This window comes from Takifugu flavidus, chromosome 12 (assembly GCF_003711565.1).
Source record: "Takifugu flavidus isolate HTHZ2018 chromosome 12, ASM371156v2, whole genome shotgun sequence".
NCBI lineage: Eukaryota > Metazoa > Chordata > Actinopteri > Tetraodontiformes > Tetraodontidae > Takifugu > Takifugu flavidus.
Window position 1 is genome coordinate 11039652 of NC_079531.1, and position 21095 is coordinate 11060746.

The following is a 21095-nucleotide window of genomic DNA, read 5'->3' on the forward strand; positions in this document are numbered from 1 at the left end:
CTTCTTTACTGACAAAGTTCTAGCTGTCAGAGAGAAAGCTAACCAGGCCATCCCAACAACTGGACTATCAACTGTGGGAACATACAGGTTCTCCAACGAGCCCTTAAGCTCCTTCAGCCCTATATATTTTTCTGAGGCGTCATCGCTAATTCAGAAATCCAAGACCACCACGTGTCTTTTAGATCCCATCAGTTCTATCCTGGACCAGATCAATGGTTCTTTAGTGACAGCTTATGTACCCCGGTCCTACAAGGTGGCAGTGATTAAGCCGTTGCTTAATTTTTAAATTTTATTATTTATAATAATATTTTATTATTTATATATCGCTACTTTTAAAGACATAAAGTCCTGGATGTCTTCAAATTTCCTCCTCCTTAACCCAGGAAAAACTGAGGTCATGGTGTTTGGTCCTGAACCTCTCAGGGATAGATTAGATCACATGATCAGTGTAGATGGTATCTCATTAACATCTAGTCTCTCTGTGAGGAATCTAGGAGTAACTTTTGATCAAAATCTCTACTTCAACTCATACATTAAATTAGTCTCTAGAAGTGCCTTTTTTCATCTGAGGAACATCACAAAGATCAGGAAGCTACTGACCCACCATGATGCTGAAAAGTTAATCCATGCATTTGTTTCTTCCAGGCTGGACTATTGTAATTCTTTATTATCAGGGTGTCCAAACAACTCTTTAAGAAGCCTCCAGTTGATCCAAAATGCTGCAGCCAGAGTTCTGACAGGTATTGACCACAGAGATCACATAACTCCTGTACTGGCGTCTGTTCATTGGCTGCCCGTTAAATTTAGAATAATTTTTAAAACCCTTCTTTTGACCTACAAGGTCCTCAGAGGCCTAGCTCCATCCTACCTGGAGGAGCTAGTGATACCTTACCAGCCCAATAGACCGCTCCACTCTCAGAATGCTGGTCTACTTGTGGTTCCCAGAGTTTCTAGGAGTAGAATGGGGGACCGAGCATTTAGCTACCAGGCCCCGCTGCTATGGAACCAGCTCCCTGTCCAGGTACGGGAGGCTGACTCCATCGCTACTTTTAAGATCAGACTTAAAACCTACCTCTTTGAAAAAGCTTATTGTTACTAATTCTGTAGTTCCAGTTACTATCATAAACAAATTATCATACTTAGGGGGTCGTCTAATTATTAGGTTAACATCTTAGTTATGCTGCTATAGGCCAAGGCTGCCGGGGTCATGATCACCTGAAAGGCCTCTGTCACCCCACTGGGTCATGGTCTCCTCTCCTCTCCTCTCCTCTCCTCTCCTCTCTCTCCTCTCCTCTCCTCTCCTCTCCTCTCCTCTCCTCTCCTCTCCTCTCTATCATCTACCTGTCCTCCCCCCTCTCCTCTCTCTCCTCTCTCGCCCATCAGCAGGAGGGTCCCCCTACATGAGCCTGGTCCTGCTCAAGGTTTCTTCCTGTTAAAGGGGAGTTTTTCCTTGCCACTGTTGCTTGTTGGGGGTCAGGCCCTGGGATTCTGGAAAGCGCCTTGAAACAATTTTGATTGTAAAAGACACTATATAGATAAAGATTGATTTGACTTGATTTGAAGTGCAAACGCGTAGGGGTGAAGTTAAAGTCGTACTCAGTGAGAATGCAGCCATTAAAGGAGACATACAGGACACGTCAGCGACAGAGCTGCTCGCCAGACACGCTGCCTGAACACTTTAATATTTAAGATCTGACATATGGTCCAACTAAATAACATTCCAGACATCTGGTGGGGCATCAGGCAGTGCAGATAGCCCACTACACCGTGAAACAGAGAGGGTGTGAAAATGTGCAACAACCCGCTCCAAAAGCTAATTTCAATAATTTAATACGACACAGTGTTCTCACCAGTAAATTGGATGATGAGGAGCAACGCAGCCAGTAGCGTCCATGGACAGAAAGCTGTTTGAGTGAGCTGAATCTAAAGCTCCGGGTTTCTAAACGCCTCACATGGAAACCCTGACAACAAAAGGGGGGAGTTTGCGAGAGAGTCTTACTAGAAAGGCTCTCTCCGCTGGTCTCCATATCTCTGAGAGGCAGCGAATCACTCCGACTCCTGGCTGTGGAGCGATGGTGTCAGATGTGTGACCTCTGACACCAGGCTGCAGCTCTCAGAAAGCCGTTGCACAGAAAACCTCTCAAGCTGCTTTAGAAACCTACCAGATACAAGCCTGGATTAGTGACCGGTGAAATTCATTTTCCATTAACATCTCTGTCCCTTCCGCCACGTGTCCGACATCCTGGAGGTATGAAGTGTGGAAAGCTGATTTCCTTTCGATACCATGAAAGTTGTGTTGTGAGGCCGCACGCACGCAAATGCCTAATTTCCCCTGGGGTTGGTTTTAATTTAAAATGCAGCACTGTGCTAAAGGGCTGTCCATCATCTGACAGGTCCAGCTCACACAGAGGACAGGAAAAGAATGAAGGGTAGCAGGTTGACTCCAATCTATGGGTTTCACGTTAGACAGCAGGGCAATGCACGAACAAATAGCACCCCTGTATATCAGAGGGTGGCTAGACATTGTTTAGAGCTGATGGCTACTGGCTCACATAGTTAGTCAGTGAATTACGGCCCTGGTGACTCAGCCCAAGTCCCCTTAGTCCTCCTGCTGTCATGTGTCCAATGGATGGCCCCATTTAAATGCATGAGACCACCTCTCAAAGCCAGCATAAAAGAAGATTAAAGGAGACTCTTTTATTTTTATTTTTCCATTTCAAATTGGTTTGGAGTGAGAGACATAATCTCCATAGCCTGGGAAGAGAAGGGTAATGGTAAATTGTTGCTTTCATTAAAACTTCAAGGAGTAAGTTTCATTATGGAAGTTCAAAGAAATGGAAAATGTGAGGATGCCTTCTTCCATTATCTCCGTCTCTGCCTGTCCATCCTTCACCACAAGCTACATGGAACAACAGGGAATAGATGACAACGCATTCCTGTTCCTGGACGCTCCTTTATTCCAAATATTTGCCTCTCTGTTGATCTCTTTTCATGCTAATGGAGGTCATAATAAAGCATCGCTACGGTTACTGCTGTCCACCCCACAGCTGGTACCACTGGTTTGACCATGGAGTTACACCTTGGACTCTGGTGTCCACTGAACCACTAAATCATTGCATTTTTACAATTGATTCATTTGCTTGAATTAAAGACCTACATTATCGAAAATGTAACAAAAGCTTTATATCCGTATTTTCTTTCCAAAGCCTTTTCCAGGATTCCGAACACACTGTTACTGCCGCTGTATCGTACGGTGCCATGTAGGTGGGGATTGGCGGTGTGTTGTGAGACCCTGGACATCGGACAGGATGCGGGCCCTGGGTTCAGGCACCTGTGTGAAGCTAAGTCCTGCTACGTAGCCGTGAGCGTCACCACTCTTCTGCTACCGAGCAGCCTGATCGTTACGGCCACAGGGGGAACAAACAGTGCACGTGGGTGTGATCATCATGCTTCTCACAGGGGGGGGCGTGTCACGTCTAAAATAAGTCCATTTCATAGTTCTCACTGCTTTTTCCTGCTTATTTTTAAGCTCCTTTCCACTTTGTGCGTGGATGATTCCACAACTCTGTCTGGACATCTTTTTTTTTGTCTTTGTCTTCAAACGTACGTTTCACCTTTATCCTTTTCAAGTCATTTTCTCTTTATACAATCACCAATGTCAGTGTTAAGGCAGGCTAACGCATGTGAAGCAGTGATTGTCATTTACCTCTTTGAAATGAAATTCTCAGCTATTTTGACAGCGTTGCGACTTTGCCATTGACTGCTCCATCTTCTGAAATTGATATTTTATTGTTGCTGCGGCTACTTGAAGATATTCGTTGTCTTAGAAATAATTGTTAGAGTGAAGAGCACCACCAAGCTTCAGGGCCACAGTTCCTAAAAGAGTTCCATTACCTATTAAAATGCAAGGGCTTCTTTTCAATCTTATCTCCACCAGTAAGCACAGCCCAAAGGGGCTTTGATTTTATTAATAGCATTGCTGGCTGCCTCCCTCTTGCCGCTCTGGTTCGCTCACTGATTGCAGGAGCTTCTGTTTTATTTGCTAATGTTAGGTCGAGCATCTTACCTCCTTTACTCTTTTGCTCTTGGACCTTCTCACTAATCAGTTCTGCATTTGCTGCCCTTTTTCCCACAGGGGTGGATTGATTTAGAGACTTATACAAGGGCGTTATACAACATCATCTGTTCAATAGGATGTCTGTCTGGTTCCTGTCGTCAGTGGCTCTCTTAAAGCCCCAGATCATCCCTAAACACGCATTTATGTCTCCAAGAACTCTCCAGCGAAACCACCTCTTAATGAAAAGGAAGAAAAAATATGCGATGGATTTTTGTTTCATATAATTGGTGAAATTAGGAGATGTCTTCAGGTTTAGGGTTTAATACATTTTGTTGCACATTCATTTTTAAGAGTGATGAACTGGGGTTCTTGGTTCGAGCCCCAGAGCAGACAAAAATAGAAGGTGTTCTGGTAGCAGGAGAAGGTGCCAGCACACCTTCAGAGCACTGCCGGGTTACCCTTGAGCAAGGTACCGAACCCACAAATGCTCATGTAGGGCCCTGCAATGAAGTGGCAGCCATCCAATGGTGGACCTACCCTGGCCCAGTGGTTAAGAAGACCAGGCCAGACCAGACCAGGCCAGGCCAGGCCAGGCCAGGCCAGGCCAGGCCAGGCCAGGCCAGGCCAGGATAACGGGGTGTATATCGTGCGATGAACAGATCGGACCTTCACAGTCGTCTGTCTGGCTGGTACCTTCCCTCAGATCGAATACAGGCAAAACAGATGTTTCAGCTGTTGCAGACAGCATCATTTCGGAGGGGACCCTCTCAAGTGGATGCCCTACCTTTCAAATTCTTGATGTCTTCAATGGTTAAACAATTAACTTTGGAAATCAAAGTTAAGGACATCCCTTTTCCACCTTATTAACAATGAAAAACCCCGATGCTTATTATTATCTGTACTAAATTTAAAATGATGGTGCACTCTTTGTTCCCCTCTCTGAACTGCCCACGTCTGCGTCAAACTGCAGGTGTCACACTGGTTCGGCTGTCATATCAACCCACCCCTGACCTCAACGGTTTCCTTTTTCATGGTCCATCCACGGTCACCGTTCAACATTTGGGATCTTCTGTACACATTCGCTGTCAGTAAATCCTAAAAGCTGTTTGAGACGACAACTTAAATAACCCTTTCCTTTGCTTAACATAATTAAATAACAACTTGAGACACATTATTTCTTAGTGGCTTTCAAGAACCATAATAAATCGACTGTTGAGTATGTTTTGTAGGTTATATCCTAGCTGTATTTCATTTTTATCCCTTTCTTCACAGCTTTGCGGTAATGATTACACTATCCTATAAATGTGTCGGTCATTGCAATATTTAGTGTTATGTGTTATAATAAAACAGAATATAATAAAGAACCAGAGAAATAAAATACCCACATGTTCATCTTTGTCTCCAAGAGTCAATCAAACATGTCAGATGATGTATTTGTTATTACCTTCGGACACCTTCTGTTCAATATCGCTCTTCCTAAAATCAGATCACGGATCAATCTGGAAACAAAGTCAGCCCAGCTGAGTAGAGATGCAGAGAAAAAAGGAAAAGAAGACTCTATTGCTCAATTAAAGTATCACACACGACTGAAAAGCGCCAAGAAGAGGCAGGAAAGAGGTGGAGAGGCTCCATGGAAGGTTCTGATTGTCCCAGTTTGATTCTCTAAAGGTCACTCCTCACTAGACTGACTGTAGCCCTGGAGACACACACACACACACAGACACACACACAGACACACACACACCACACACACACACACACACAACTTCTCCCCTATGGGGTGATCTTTACAGCAATGCCTTCCAACAGTTCTGCAGATTATTATGGTGTTGATGTTTGTGTATGAGGTAGGTATATGAAGCATAAAACACACACACACACACACACACACACACACACACACACACACACACACAACACACACACACACACATACACACACACACACACACACACACACACACCAGAGGAGTGAACGAGCTGTCGGATGGTTGAAATATAATAGAACCAGGTATTTGTTTGATGCCATGATGCCATGGTCAATGTTATTCCATGAGTTATTGCACTGGTTTTGAGGACCAGCCCTCCTCACCAGGAGTCCTTCACACGCGTCACGTCCAGTTAAAATTGCAATGGCATCAGCGGCAGAGCCGCACTTTACAGTCTGTCTTTTGGTGACATTTCTCAATGGATAACAGCAGCTGTCTGGAAAGGGGAGCCGCTGCCAAGAAAGCTTTGGATAATCACTTGTAGATTTACAAGCTAATCCAGATTCTCTTAGACTGGCTGTGGCCATAAACCTGACAGAAGCCCAACACACAGAGCTGAGCATGAGAAAAAAGCTCAGCGGATCTGAAGAACTGATGGACGCTTTTATATTAACAAGGCCACATCAATCATGTGGCACCAGCATAGAAAAGCATTTCCTTTGATTAAAAAATGACCGCAGCAAGTGTAGATGAAGAGGCCTCCTGGAGGATTATGGAGGATTGAGTGCTGCACTGTCAGTTTCTAAGCAGCAGAAACATAAGGACAACAGATTTTTACCATTTAATGACTTTAGAGAATGGGTGTGCGGGTGCGGCAAGGGTGTGATTTTCACACAGAATGGTCCATTCTGACTCAGCCTTGAGACCGAACGCATCTTTGTTGATGTTCTGACTCTGCGTTGTAAAAGCCTCAAGACTGGCCGCCCGTCTCCAGCTGTTACCTAACAGGATAACTTTAGATTCACGCTGGCCTTGTGAGCGCCGCGGCCTGCCGAGACGCCGCGCGTTTGAAACGGGGCTTATTAACATTTAGTGAATCGCCGAGTCTGTCATCGTGTGGGACGATTTCAAACGAGATGAAAAGCCAGGAGGGCTCGTGTGCTGCAGGTCAGCAGTCTGCTGCAACACTGTCAGCTACTTTCATGGCTAAATGTGCTAAAAGTTTCACTTAGGTGGCATGAGAGCCATTAAGAAATCTTCTAATAGCTCCCTGACTGAGAGGCTTTCTGAACCACTGCTGAAGGTAAAAATATCAGGACAGGATCTGAAGCAACACATTTGTCAGTTTTTGTTGCATAAACCGAGCTGCTGGGCCTCAGACGGTGGGATGGCAACACTTAATGCTAATACACGAAGACGGCTTCAACTGTGCGACGCTGAGACAGCTGCAAGAAGGACAGGAGATTAAAACCGCATCTGGTCCAATACCTGTTAAATCCTCCACCTGAACAGTAACCGGAGGCTAAAGCCTATAGGTCTGTTGTATTAAAATTGGAATCCCACAACATTTGGGGCACAACGCGCCATGTTACTGCCACCACAAACATTGTTTTTTTCTTCACTTCTGCTTCTGCCCATTTTAGCAAAAAACTGTCAGTTTTGGTTTGCTCCTTTTTTCATGGCTCAGATGAGTTTTGATGCTCGGCCCACACAAACATTCTGTATTCCTGCTAGGATTGTGGGTTTCATCCTCTCTGGATTGTTGCTCTGTGGAAACTCCTTACATGAAAGCACAGGTGGCGTGTTCTTCAAGATGCAGCAAAAAGGATTAAAAAAAGCAATAAAAATGCTACAATATCCCTGATTTTTGTAGAGGATGCAGACAAACAGGACATGATTTATAGTGATGGACTGTTCATTTGTTAATAATTTCACTTTAGGTTGATCAACTGACCTGAATTCAGTGAAGGAACAAAATGAATCAGTGCCAGTACTTTTATTACAGACCAGTAACGATTTAGCAGTAATGCTAATGTAGCCTTCCACCGGCTGGATTTCTGTGTGTGTGTGTGTGTCTGTGCACGTGTGCTTAAAGGTAATTTGCATTTGCTTTTTGATTTTCATTTTTCTGCCACTGTCTCTGCCCATAAAGACACTGTAAAGAAGCTGGCAGAATGCTTGCACTAGACTCCAGAAGTGAACTACTGACGCTCTTGGAGGGGTCGACTCCCACACGGTCAAATGAGCAAGGCAGCAAATCTGAAAGATACTTCAAGAAGAGGGGCCGAATAGCATGAAAACAATGCAACAGAAGCCACGTTTGGCTTTAACTGTCACATTAGCTGACAAAAGAGGCTGTTGACAGAATCTCAGGAAGTCAGTGAATAACACTGAATAATCGGGCACAATAAATTCAAGGAAGGAGAATCAATTTGCTCCCACAGATCCAAAAACGGGACATCGATCCACGCACTGACCTTTAAAAATGGATTTTATCTCCAGTGTGTGGATGTGGGTTTTCAGGGGGCCATTGTACAGACGAATGCAAAAACATATTTTCTCTATTTTATGATCTTTCTAGAATTGAAATAAAATGTATAAACGGTTCTAAGATGAACCAGTTGTCAACATGCAAAGCTATTTATTGGACTCAATTATTTTATTCTAAGTATATTTACGACCGCATTTACAAACAAATAAGCTGCTGTGATGCATATCGTTGTTCACTTCATTTCCAGCTCGTTAGCTACGAGACGTGTGTGAATAAAGAGGAGGCTGCGGGCCGCTGCCTACCTTGCACGATGAGGTAGACCTGTGAAGTCTTGGCCTGCTGCTTCGTCTGTATGGAGCAGGTGTAGGAGCCCTCGTCAAACACATCAACCTGCGTGGAAGAAAAGCAGAGCAGCCGATAAAAGGCCGTTAAGAGGTAGAGCAATTAGACACAATATGGCGATATATATTGTGCATGTTTAAATCCAATATTTCTCCTATAATCTTTGGTATAATTTCCTCTGATCCACCCCACCACCTGCTTCCTAGCTATGCCCAATTTTTGATGGCAGGCCTTCTGTTGTTGATCCAGGCCTACTTCAGCTATGTAATAATCCTAAATGACACTCAAACATCTCTCAATCAACACACAATTAAGCAAATAAAGGGTACGGCTTGTACAGTGGTGCTTTGGCTCATCGACCGCGATGAGTCACACAAGTGAAGCACAACATCCGGCATCGCGGCGCCAAATACACAACTTGTACCTAAACGTTTAAACCTGGACCGAGGAAGTGGCGCATGCAAAACACCCGTCCCTGTCCCGCCCTCCACGGAGAGGGAGGCGGTGCAGAGAGTCACTGAGATCTTCAGTGCAACTGTGATGAGGCCCTGTCCATTAACACCCCCTCGACGACAGGGGACAACCGTTCTTCTATGTGGGGGAACTGAAGCGTGCTGCCCATCACCTGTTCGAACCTGCCCCCAAAACCTCCTTTATGTTCACAGTATTGAGGGGATTTCTTCAACATTTTACATCGTGTTTTATAATTTCTGCGCATAAATTAATAGATGATTTTACTGAGCTATGTAAAAAGGTCTGCAAATGGGTTTTTAAGGCAGAATAAAAATGTGCTTAATATATCCTGTACTTGGGAACTAATTGTTGTTAATAGTAGTAATTGGTAGCTTTGACATATAGTCAGATTTAAACAAACCATCATGTGGAAATAATACTAATAATTTATTAGCTATCTCCAGCGTACTTTTTATTTTCATATAAACAAATAAATAAAAATTCTAACATAAAATCTCCTCTGGAAATTCACACCATGAAATAAATAAGTCGGCATGACCGCAGGTCAGTCAGCCTCGGGCATAAATGAAATATCGCCCCCTGGAGGTTCGGGTGAGCAATGACACAAAAGAAAAATAAAAATGGCTCATACAGGACTCATTACCAGATCACAGTCTGAAGTTACAGCAGGTATGTTGTAGTTGCAGCTTGTCTATGAAGCCATTCTCGTTTTCTGCAGCATTTGAAGAACAAATAAATTCCGTGTCATCCTGGATCCACTGAATATCACAAAGAGGTGATCCGTGCCTACAGGTTTCCCTTTGCTAGGGGACAGCAGCCCCCAGGGATTCTAATTTTTTTAATTTTTTTATACAAGCTAAAAAGATACAATACATGTCATGGGTCACGGGTTTGTGTGAACCCAGCAGTGTCCAGAATACATCATTTATACCAGTAGATGCACTTGTTGCAACTCTGAGTTCAGCAAACATGGTTTGCAGAGGTAACAACGTGCGTGTGCTAAAATCAAAGTAATTATGTTTCATAATTGTGTCATACACTGGTGAGTTTGAGAAGACAAAAAAAATCAGCTTAAAATAGATTCAAAATACCATAAATGCATCCTACTGTACAAAATGTGAATACAACTTTTTAGGATCAGTCTACCATAACACACCAGACCTTACAAAGTGATTTTTACTCAAGTCCTTTCCTGTTAAATACACTCAGAATCCCATGAACTTCTAATTGGGTCATCATCATGGTAGGTTTTCATCATCTTGGAAGTGTTGAGTCAACTGTCCAATCGTGGTCGTTCTTAGTGACCCTTACCTTTTGTATACGCAGGCTGTACTCCAGCTGTCCTTTAGTGACCAGATCCACCCGGGGATCCAGGGACCACTTGTCTGAGCCAGCGAAGATGATGTTGGATCGATTGAGCCAGGCCACTCTTGACACTTTGTCATCAACGTAACACCTGAGGGCATGAAGAGAGGGAGCCATGAGAAGGTAGCACGAGTCCTCCGAACCAGCCATCTTGGTAGTTAGACAAGATAGGAAAGGTCATTTGTGGCCTTGTTGACATGTTCCTCTGAGAATTCCTCTATGCAGAGAGCATGTTATAAAAAATGTCGTGCTAATCAGAAAATGAATGCATCGCAAAAGCGAAAGAACAAAACATGACTAGAAGATATGGAAGATATGGAAGGTTCAGCAGTCAAGATTGTATATGGTGCATCTGGTTTAGAGTTTCAAGCTAAAAGGTAAGAAAATAACAATGCATGAAGAGAAGATAAATTAATTGCTGTCTTCAACACATAGATGCACAGAGGAAGACACATGCTGGCTTTATCTAAGAAATACTTGAGGATAGATACTACATAAAAGCCAGGGTTTCCTTCTGATCTGTGTTTCGTTTCATTCACCTCACTTTGCTTTTTCTGAGGTCTAAATAGTTCCTCTGTCTCTGCTAAATACATCTCAACAGTGAGGCTGTGTCTGTGAGTGAGAGGGGAAACGCTATATTTCCATTTGTGCACTGCCAGAGCATAAAGCAGAGTAAGCTCCAGTTCGGGCGTCTCACAGCGGAGGGATGGAGCCACCCCTCTGCTTAATGAATACTCGCAAATGTGAAAAGATGCCGGAATGTAAGCCGACAGCTGATGTGTTCCACATGTAAATTCACCAGATTCCTGAAGGATTGGCTGTGAGGACCATTTGGGAGAACGTTGGACTGTTACAGAGTAGATTAGCGAGGCATCGGAGTGAGGCCGGTCATGGCAGGTGCCCGTGGGTGTTGCACCGAGGTGGTGGCACCGTCACCCCAGCTTGTTACCCAGTGGGAGCTGCCTGTCTGAGTCACTGAAAGCTGGGAGTGAATCCTCGCTCGTGGCCCTGACACCATCTGTTTTCCCCAATCTCCGACTGTTAACTGCAGTCAGACGTGTTTTTAGTTATATGGAGATATATCTAAAACCAAAAACACAGAAGCCGGGTTCTCCTCAGTTCTGGAAAGAGCTGGAAAAGTCACAAGAAAATGTATGTGAAAACCACTGGAGGAAAAAGCAGCAGCCATTTTACGTAAAATAGAGGTAAAGCACCAGTGTCATCGTGTATGTGCAACATCCATCCATCCATCCATCCATCCATCCATCCATCCATCCATCCATCCATCCATCATCCATCCATCCATCCATCCATCCATCCATCCATCCATCCATCCATCCATCCATCCATCCATCCATCCATCCATCCATCCATCCATCCATCCATCCAATTTTGGGTTTCTGAGGTAATGGAACGTGTAATGGAGTCTGTTTGCTGGGCGTATGCTCCAATCAGTCACACCCAGGATCGTTTGGTGCCTCTGATCCACCAGAGTATTCCGGGAAAACCCTGTGGACATAGAGGGAATGTGGTCTCTGCACACACATGGCCTGAAGCCCAGACTGAGACTGTGCTGCTGCGCCACCCCCATCCTGGACACTGATAAATACCAATGAACATTCCCAAAAATCCCCCACATGTAGGTGCGACAGTGATGACGGCTGATACCGCAACAACACCTCAGTAAAGAATAGACCTTGAGATCCATCTTCATCCTGGCAGGTTTGTGTTGAAGCCGACTTAATGCAGTGACCTCCTGACCTGAACGCAACACTCAAATAATCACGTAATTTGGTTCTCCTATCTTTTTTAACCTTGATTCAACTGTTTGGTCCTGATCCTTTACTCTACTAAAAAAGAATCCACGCAATTTTAATATCGTGACATTCAGATATTTTAGGATATTTTAAGCTTTTACACAAAGGGCTAAAAGGATGGAGTCCGTGCTGCTTTATGTTTTAAGTCTGTTTTAAGTAGTAAGAGATAATTTTTGTGACTTCTTAGAGGAATACAGTTGGAAATCCTTGAGGAAAAAGTTTCCTCATCTTATTGGTCCCCACTTTGTTTCCTTACTCCCATCAGGAATGTATTTGGGAAACAGGGATAAAATGAGTTTTATTACCCTGCAAATTCAAGGGAAACACTATTTTTTCCATGTTGTAAAGTTCTGCAGCAACAAATGAAGCAATAAGTAACAAAAATGGTCCAAACCTTGTGACCCTGTCCATCATTAATAAACATTCGTCTCTGAAATAATACAGAAAATACACAAAGCTCAGCCTTTGAGAAATGGGGTGAAACCTTGTTGCATTACTGCTCACTCATAATAACAGGAATCTAAAATAGTTTCTATAAAGTTGTACCTCTAAAGCCTGAATCTGTGTTCCTGCCCTCCAAAATGTCCTTCTGTCTGTTTTTTCTATCAAGCATCTAATGAATGATTTGAACTTTATATGAGGATGCACAAAAAATCGTGATAATGCTGCAATAAGATTTAATGTATGAGGAAATGTGTTTTATCCTCGGAGGGAAATATATTAATATCCAGTTTATATCATCGTAGTCGTGACTCTACATTTAAAACAGAACAGAGTACTTCAGTCTACCAGGGTCATAAAAACATTAGAATGGGGAATACAGCTCGTTATCACATTGCTGTCAATACAACAGCACCTTACTTTCTGGAAATTTACCTTCTTAAAGGTCAGTTCATCATGTTTTACACACTGAAACCCTACAGAATGTTTTGGCACGTTTTATCCGGCGATAATGGTCCCCCTGGAGAGCACTTCACCATATTAGAGCCCATAATAAGCATCCATAGGGTTTATAGTCCGACAGAGAGGCGGCATATATCCTGGAGAAGTCACCAGCTCATGCAAGGGTGAACATACAGAGACAAACCCATAAGGTCAATTTAGAGGAGCCGGTTGACCCGCACTTGTCCTTAGAAATTATTGGACTGTGGGAGGAAGCCGAAGAGAACGGGGAGAACGAGAACACCACACAGAAAAGCGCCCCTTCTTCCTGCGAGGTGCTGCAGGGATTGGGTTTCAAGTAGAGGAAATATGCATAAAGAAGAAGTTAGCAGACTGGCCCCGGTTCCACCCTCGGTGTAAATGAGACAAGCTGCTTTAGTGGTGTATCAAAGTGAGGGTGACATCATACAAGCCTTTGGATAAAAACAGGTGACTGCCGTGATTAATCATTCACAGGTTCCTGAGTGGATTACCCACTATTTGTTCAGATCTGTTGGCCATCTGCTGTTCCAGATGTAAATAAAGACTGAACACATGGCGCTGTACATTCCCACACACTCACACTTCACTCCTCCACATCCTGTCCCACCTTCAATCTTTCACACCTTACACTCATCTTCCAGCTCTCCCTCTTTTCACCTCACCCTCCCCCGACATCCCTCGCCGCCTTTCATCCGGCCATCTGCACCACTACTACTACGGCTGCCTGGCAAAACATGCTTTTCATGGGTTTGTGCTGTAGATCTGGTGGATCCCTGCAGGGCTCCTCGCTCTCCTTGTCTTTCTTCCCACGAAGTAGTCAAACCTCCAGAGAAATCCTGAAAGGTCCGAGTGTGAAGCCAGCTCTGTAGCGGCTCTGTCCTCTTCTCTGAAGACCGAGTCCTCACAAAAGAGAAGAACTTTCCTTCTCGTGTCACAGCAGTTGTCTTCAGCTCTCCGTCAAGGTGTTTCTACGTAGAAGGGAGGGTCTGTGTCTGAGTAAGAAGAGCACAGCCGTCCACAGCCTGAGCTGAGGTGCAGTCGAGCAGTTGTCGGCGGCCAGCAGGACGATTTGTAATTAGATCGGAGGCGATAAACCCACTGCTGTGATCTCAAAATCAAATAATCATATTTTATCTATTCATAATTATTTCGTTCTGCTCAGTTTTGGTAAAGCGCATAGTTGTAAATGATCCCTAATATTGTAATAATTAAAATCTTTTTATGCTTTGACCCCAACATGCTAGAAAATATCACTTTTAAGGTTAAAATTTGAATATACTGGAATGGGCCTAATTAAATTGGGATCTCTTAAAGTAAGTCAAACATCTGATATTTTCAGGTGTGCTGAAGAACTTTCTTAAAATCGGATCAAAGTACAAACTCAAAAACATTGATTTACATGCACAAGTCAGAGAAGAAGAGACCTCCACCAGAGCTGCTGGTAAAGCCCCCAACAAGCTGCTAAGAACCTGTCCTTGGATCAGACTTTCATACTGGTCACGGCACGTTCCTTCCCGCTCCTCGTGGAAGACTGATTTCTTTTACTCAGGTATAAGTTCTTGTTCTTTTCATAGCTCTTGCCAATATTAGCTGACACTTGCAAGTAAAAGGACTTGCTCAATACCCTGTTCCTTGATTTTGGAGGTGGCGGTGTTGATAGATTCAGTCTATGATAAATGGCTGCTTGCTGTTTTGCCCTCAGCTCTGTTGATGGATGCTCCACTGTGCTATTACTTTGTGTTTATGCCCTGATGTGCTGGACCAGTATGCAATGGCCAGTAGGCTGTGGCTGACAGGGGAATGGGTGGGCTGACAGATGGTGGGCTCAAGCTACAGAGGCTGGGCTTATGCTGACAGCAGAACTGGACTGGATGGATCCTGCTCCAGGGCTAGCTGTGGGGGAAGACCAGTCAGCGGGCCAAAGCTAGGAAGGTATAATGAGAGAAACGAGGTGCTGAGACTGATGGGACAGCTCCCCATCCTCCATCCCCATCAAAACAGAGGGCTCCTCATCTCACCTCACCGTCCAATCGTTTTACCTCTCTACCACTTCTCAACCCTTAAGGAAACACTCTTTCCCTCCATCCTCTCTGCCTTCTCCAGCCTCCGTATCACTTTTACTCTGTACGCTGTATTATCATAATGCAACCCACAGCGCTCAGCGTGCATGCTGCAGCAGCGAATCAGCCGCCAGAAATGAAATGCATTTGGCTTTCAAAATAGCAAAAACACTTAAAGTGGCTGATGAGAAGACAAATGATTTTACTTCAATTGATTGTCCAGGGAGGCCTGAGCCACAAATGAGCAGCAAATAGCAACATATTAACAACCTAGGCAGCGTTTAGCATTAAGCTACTGAATAGATAGATAGATAGATAGATAGATAGATAGATAGATAGATAGATAGAAGATAGATAGATAGTAGATAGATAGATAGATAGATAGATAGATAGATAGATAGATAGATAGATAGATAGATAGATATTAAAAACCAATAAAACAGCATTGATGCAGTTGGTAGTGGATTAAAGTTGGGCTGTTATATTAAAAAGGACCATTTCCAACTTTTTAAGTTGAAATTTCTTCTATCAAAATTTGTTTAACACCTTTCTGAAAGCTTCTTTTGAGTTCTTACATTATTTGCTGTTCTGTTTCCAGAGAAGTAACATTTGTTCTCATAAGAACCTCGTCCAACTGTCCTGCATCAAGCTTTTAAAAGTATTTTTGCATCGAAGTACTTAGGATTTTCCATCCGTGTAACGTACAAAGAAATACTCAGATCTACAGAATTCCATTTTTCGATGATGAGTCACCTGAATGAGTTCCGTTAATCCGGACCCCTGAGACATTGTGACATAAAAGGATTGAAGTAGATTTGGAGTAATCTTGCTCAGTTGATTTATCCTCTCTGCTTCCCAGGCCACAAATCTTCATCTAAATCTGCCATTATGATAGCTCTCAATCTTGGCTGCGATGCATCAGTGCTCGGAGCAGCCCATTAATCTGTGGCAGAACGTGTGGAGATTTGAACTCAAAACTCGGACCTGCACACACTAAGGACAGGAGAATTTAAAAAAAAAAAGAGTCACCGCTTCCCGGTGTAACCATCCTACTTCCTGTTCTTAAAATAATGAGTCTGTATGTGCGTGTGGGACATTTTTTGGAAACCACAATATTCAAATCTCTTACACCATTATCATAAATACTCAAACTGCATTGTGTAGTCATTGTGGAATGAATTGTGTTGAAATTACACAAAGTAAACAAAGGAAAATGTTAAAATAAAGTCAGTGAGCCAGTATGTGAGAGCCAGTGAGCCACTATGTGAGAGCCAAATGCCGTTGTTGTGATGGTTTTTCGCTCGTGGGCTCAATAACAACACTAAGCCTCCTGTCCTTTGGTGGGGATTTCTGAAACATTATCAGCAGAGAGAAACAAGCTGTTGAGATGCTGTCGTGTGTCTCGATTTATGATGTCTAGACTAAATCTTACAACAATAACATTTACTTGCATCCTTTACGTGATACAACTAAATAATCATCAGACTACATTCCCTGCTCCTTGTTTGGCTCGGTACTGTCGAAAGCTGAAGATCAGCACCTCCACGTCCACGAATATAGGCTTCAGTCATAGAACCCATTATTCCTCAATCTCCTAATCTTCAGTCAGGAACAAGATGATGAACCCTGAAATGTCTGGCCTCAGCCTGAAAGACGGAAGGGGACGCTGAGAGGCACAGACCAGAGCTGCTGCTCCACAGGATCAGGCATTTGGTTAAGATGCCTCCTGGATATTTCCCCGGGGAGGTGTTAGAGATGTTCATACCTGGATCTTCTGTATGAGGAGCCGGAGGAGCCAAAAATGAAAGGAACTATGATGATTCTGAGGGCTGCAGCTGTATAGATATGTAGATAGCTGTAAAGATATTAGCTTCTGTTAGCACCGGTCCACAGAGGGGACGGTTATGAGGACATTTTATATGTGACTACCTGGTAGGTAGTCTTTCCAATTACATATTTTAGCATTTTTGGTTGTTTTCTTCAAATGTTCAACAAACTTAGAGTTTCGTTATTTGAGAAATTGTAGCAGGAAAAGACAGAACAATGGCGCCTTGACACCTCTCAGCAGCACATTTGCCCAGACATTCTTATTTCAAAGATGTTGTGACACCTCTCTGTGCTCTCTCCTCTGCCTCCTGTGTTTTCCAGCAGTGTGGAAAGGCTAAGGGAGCCTGGCTTTAACAAGCCCTTGACAGATAGTTCCTCACTCAGATGTAGGCTGAGGCCGAGGCGGTGGCTGGATGCTGGTATTAAATCTCAGGAGATGAACCCTGCTGCCTGTTTCTGTCAATCTCCTGCTTTGCATCTTTCCCCGTCTTCCTGTCCATTCATCCATTCTACACCCGTCACTTGTTCTGTCTTGCTCATTGCCTGTTCTCTTCTGTCTCTGCATTGCGTTCAGCTGTGGACTGACTTCAGCAGGATGGTGACACAACTGTCAGTTTGCAGCCTGCCAACCAGATTTCTTCTAAAAGTAGCTGACATGCAAGCAGGTTACAGGTATGCCGGGTAAAAGCCACAGTGGCCCGTTACCAACAATGATAAGGTGTCTTAACTTGGCCTGAATTTAATCATGGCTTCATCTGTTGTGTTATTTATATGAAAACTTGTTGAAATTTTAATAAATTGGAAAAATAAAGCTGAAAAGATCATTTTCTGAAGCTAGAACGGAGAGCAGAGGCAGCAGATTAACGCTCTACAGCTATTCAACGCCATGTTGTAGGACATTGTGTGAGACTTTGGCCCCAGGATAGGATTAGTTCCCTTTTGTTTGACAAATTACATTCTGAACACCGTTCTGCCCTATGAGAACTTTCTAGAATGCCTTTCTGCTCCATTGTAAACAGTAGCTACTGATATTAGTGTTTGTTCAAAGTGCTATTTTAGTAATCATTAGTACACATGCATGAAGCCACATTTACACAGTATATATAATCATTTTTACAATCCCAGGATAGGACCAATCTCCTATGTCTGTTGTCTAGTTAGCACTGCTCCAAACCCTAATGGGCTCTCCTGCAGGTGTTGGACCCACCACAGAGAGAACCCTGTTCCTATTACAGGCCGTACTGAAACAAGGCCCGCTCAAATTCCAGTCCCTTCCTAAAGCTTGGCTCCAGGGCGACCCTGCCAACCCTCTGCGCACAGTATCCAGATCCTTCTGGCTTTTTTCCCCACTGGAATCACATCCTGTTCCTATATGATAAACAAAATGGGAGTTTTTCATTTCCAAGTGAGGATATTTATGGTCAGTGGACTCGAATGAGCTAATAACGCACTGTAAAAAAGTAGTGTACAAAAGTCGTGTACTGCCACTAGTGTTGCTCTGGGATGTATTTGCTACGCCGCTCTACGATGCAATTTAAATTGAAAACGGCTGTTTTCAAAGAGTCCACTGGGCCCATTTCCCTATTTATGTAGCGATTTTGGGCAAAGCATTTGTCCGGCAAGGTTCTGGGCAAACCAGGAGCAGCTGGCCCCCACAGCACAGCCTCCAGGATCCCTGAGGACACTCATATGCTTTGTGAGTATCATATTTCTAATTTATGAAAACTACAGCAATCTTAATTCAACAGTTTTTTTTTAAAGTCGTCTGTGTGCAAATTAAAGTCCCAAAGGATCACTTAATAGGAAGAGTGTCGGCCCTTCAGCTTCTCCGGCAGCATCGTCCTGTCAAACAGCTATTTCATCCATGACAGCTAATCACAGAAGACCTTTCTGACCTTCTCATCTGACACGACAGCCTTCAGTTCTGCAGCTATTATGCTGCTTCCTGCTCCACTGCTGCCTTTTAACCTTTCTGAGCTAAATGCCGCTCACTGTGGGCACATCAAATAGAAACCCCGACGACAAGATTTCAAAAATCAAGCCTCAACGGATAAGTGCAGATTTGTGCTACACAAGTTTTCATCATGATCTGCCAGAACTTCTGACTCTAAAATACATTCCTTACATAATTGGTCACATTTTTAATATCCCATTCCAGAACAGAGGTCAGAGGTTAATTAATCTCTGTGTACATATTCTATGTTACTGTACTAAACTGAACATGCTATTCGGGGTGTGGGAAGCTAGATCTCTAGGGGACTGGGCAGGGAGTGAGGGGTTCTGGGTTAAGTCCCAGTTCTGGAGCAAAAACTGGTTTTAGAGCTGCCCTTGTGCCCTGGAGCAAGGCAGCAAACTCCCAAATGTTCAGATTGCAGGTGCATGCTTTCATTGCATGCTCATGTAAAACTGCGTGTATCTTGCATGTTGTTCATAACACGCTTCACCTTGCGCTATTGATTATTTTAGCATCCCTTTAGCATTCCTTCTGATGATTCCTCAGGCAAGAGCGCATGCATGACGTGCAAAAAAAGATAACATATTGACTGATAATGTACACGCTGGGAAAATACATGATAAAAAGTAATTACAGTTATTACAGGTGTAAAATGATAATGTTCCATTTCATTTGCTTTGAGCTTCAATAAGAGGGTCTCATCTGCACAAGAACAATACAGCAGGTCTTGGTAATGATCCAGTTATGCATTATTACCATAACAGCCTGGGAACCTTCTTTGAGATGGTATAAACACAGACTCCTCTCGTAATTGCCATAGCTGAAAATGAGCCGGTGAGAGGAAGGTTCTGTTGTTCCTTCAACCAACTGTTACAGCAGATGAGACTGAACAACCCTGAGAGGAAAGATGATTCAAAAGTGTCTTTCTGGAGTTTAAATTAGCCCTACTTTTTGCCTTTGTCTGCCATATCTCCCACTGAGACAGAGTGAAGGCTCGCAGCTAATAATCATGCAAAATACTCATCTGCAGTGAGAAAATAACCAAGCACGGTTCTGTAATTTCATCACAGTGGTGGTTTAAAATGAAACTATGGCTCTGTTGCAAAGCTCTGTGCAGGAGGAAAAAAGCCTCTGGCAAAAACAAGGATTGGAGGTTCTTTTTTTTTTTTTTTTTTAAAGCACATTAAAAGAAAACACGATGTGCAGTTTGTCTCACACAATATTATTTGATTCTGCATCACTCTATCTAGAAAGCAACAATAAACACAACAAGTAGCCTAGTTGTTGCTGATCTGGGTTTTGCCAATGGCACGGTCGAGAGACAGAGTGTGAGGGAGAGAGAGAGCGAGCGAGAGACAGTACCAACAAGCTGCTGGACTATGAACAACTATTTCTCTTCGCACCAAGTGAGGGTTCTGATTCCTCTTCAGGCTTCTCACTTTGGTGCTCTTGCACACATTTACTGGAAAACCCATTTTGCGGAACCTCAGCCTGGCCAGTTTCTGTCACGGGTAGTGGCAAACTGACTGTGCAGCATGTAGCACATCACTTTAAAGTGACAGTAAAACGGGAAATCGCTTCGTGAGAGCCACATGCACTTGTCACCATCCATAAGAACTTTGTTCGCTCAGAGGGAAAAGTCCTCACAGCTAAATGGTTTGCTGGGTGAAAGATGGGCAATCAGTGCCACAAGCGGTCTGGTCCCAAACACACGTGATGGACAATCTCCTCCCTAACATCTTCATTTCATTCAATTATTACCATCATTTGTTGGCAATAAAATATTATGGTGAATCTTTAACCACAACTTTAAAATGTTCATTTCACTTAAACCAGTGTCTTGCTTTTTTTTTTACTAATGTTTTAAAGTGTTTTTTTTTACTCTGGGTTTAGGTACTAAATGAATTTATGTTTCAGTTAGTCAAATGACTTGATTGACTCTAGAGGAAATGTAACCAAGCCGGTGTTTTCAGCCACGTCTTGATTAATTCTGGCACGGCTGAACACTGATAAGGTCATTTCCTGCATTCTTTGCTTGTCAGACTTGATTTTGAGTACGAATGAACCGTGTGAAG

The 21095-nt window shown here is 43.4% G+C and overlaps 1 protein-coding gene across 4 annotated transcripts in view; it reads right to left on the bottom strand.

Moving 5' to 3' along the window:
- Window positions 1-21095, bottom strand: part of lsamp (limbic system associated membrane protein) — a 272640-nt gene that overhangs the window by 33019 nt on the left and 218526 nt on the right. For all 4 annotated transcript variants that reach the window (XM_057050598.1, XM_057050596.1, XM_057050597.1 and 1 more), the window contains 2 exons: window positions 10385-10529; window positions 8560-8647 (listed from right to left, as the gene is read on the bottom strand). In XM_057050598.1, coding sequence (XP_056906578.1) covers window positions 8560-8647; window positions 10385-10529 — 233 coding nt within the window. The remainder of the gene's footprint in view (window positions 1-8559; window positions 8648-10384; window positions 10530-21095) is intronic.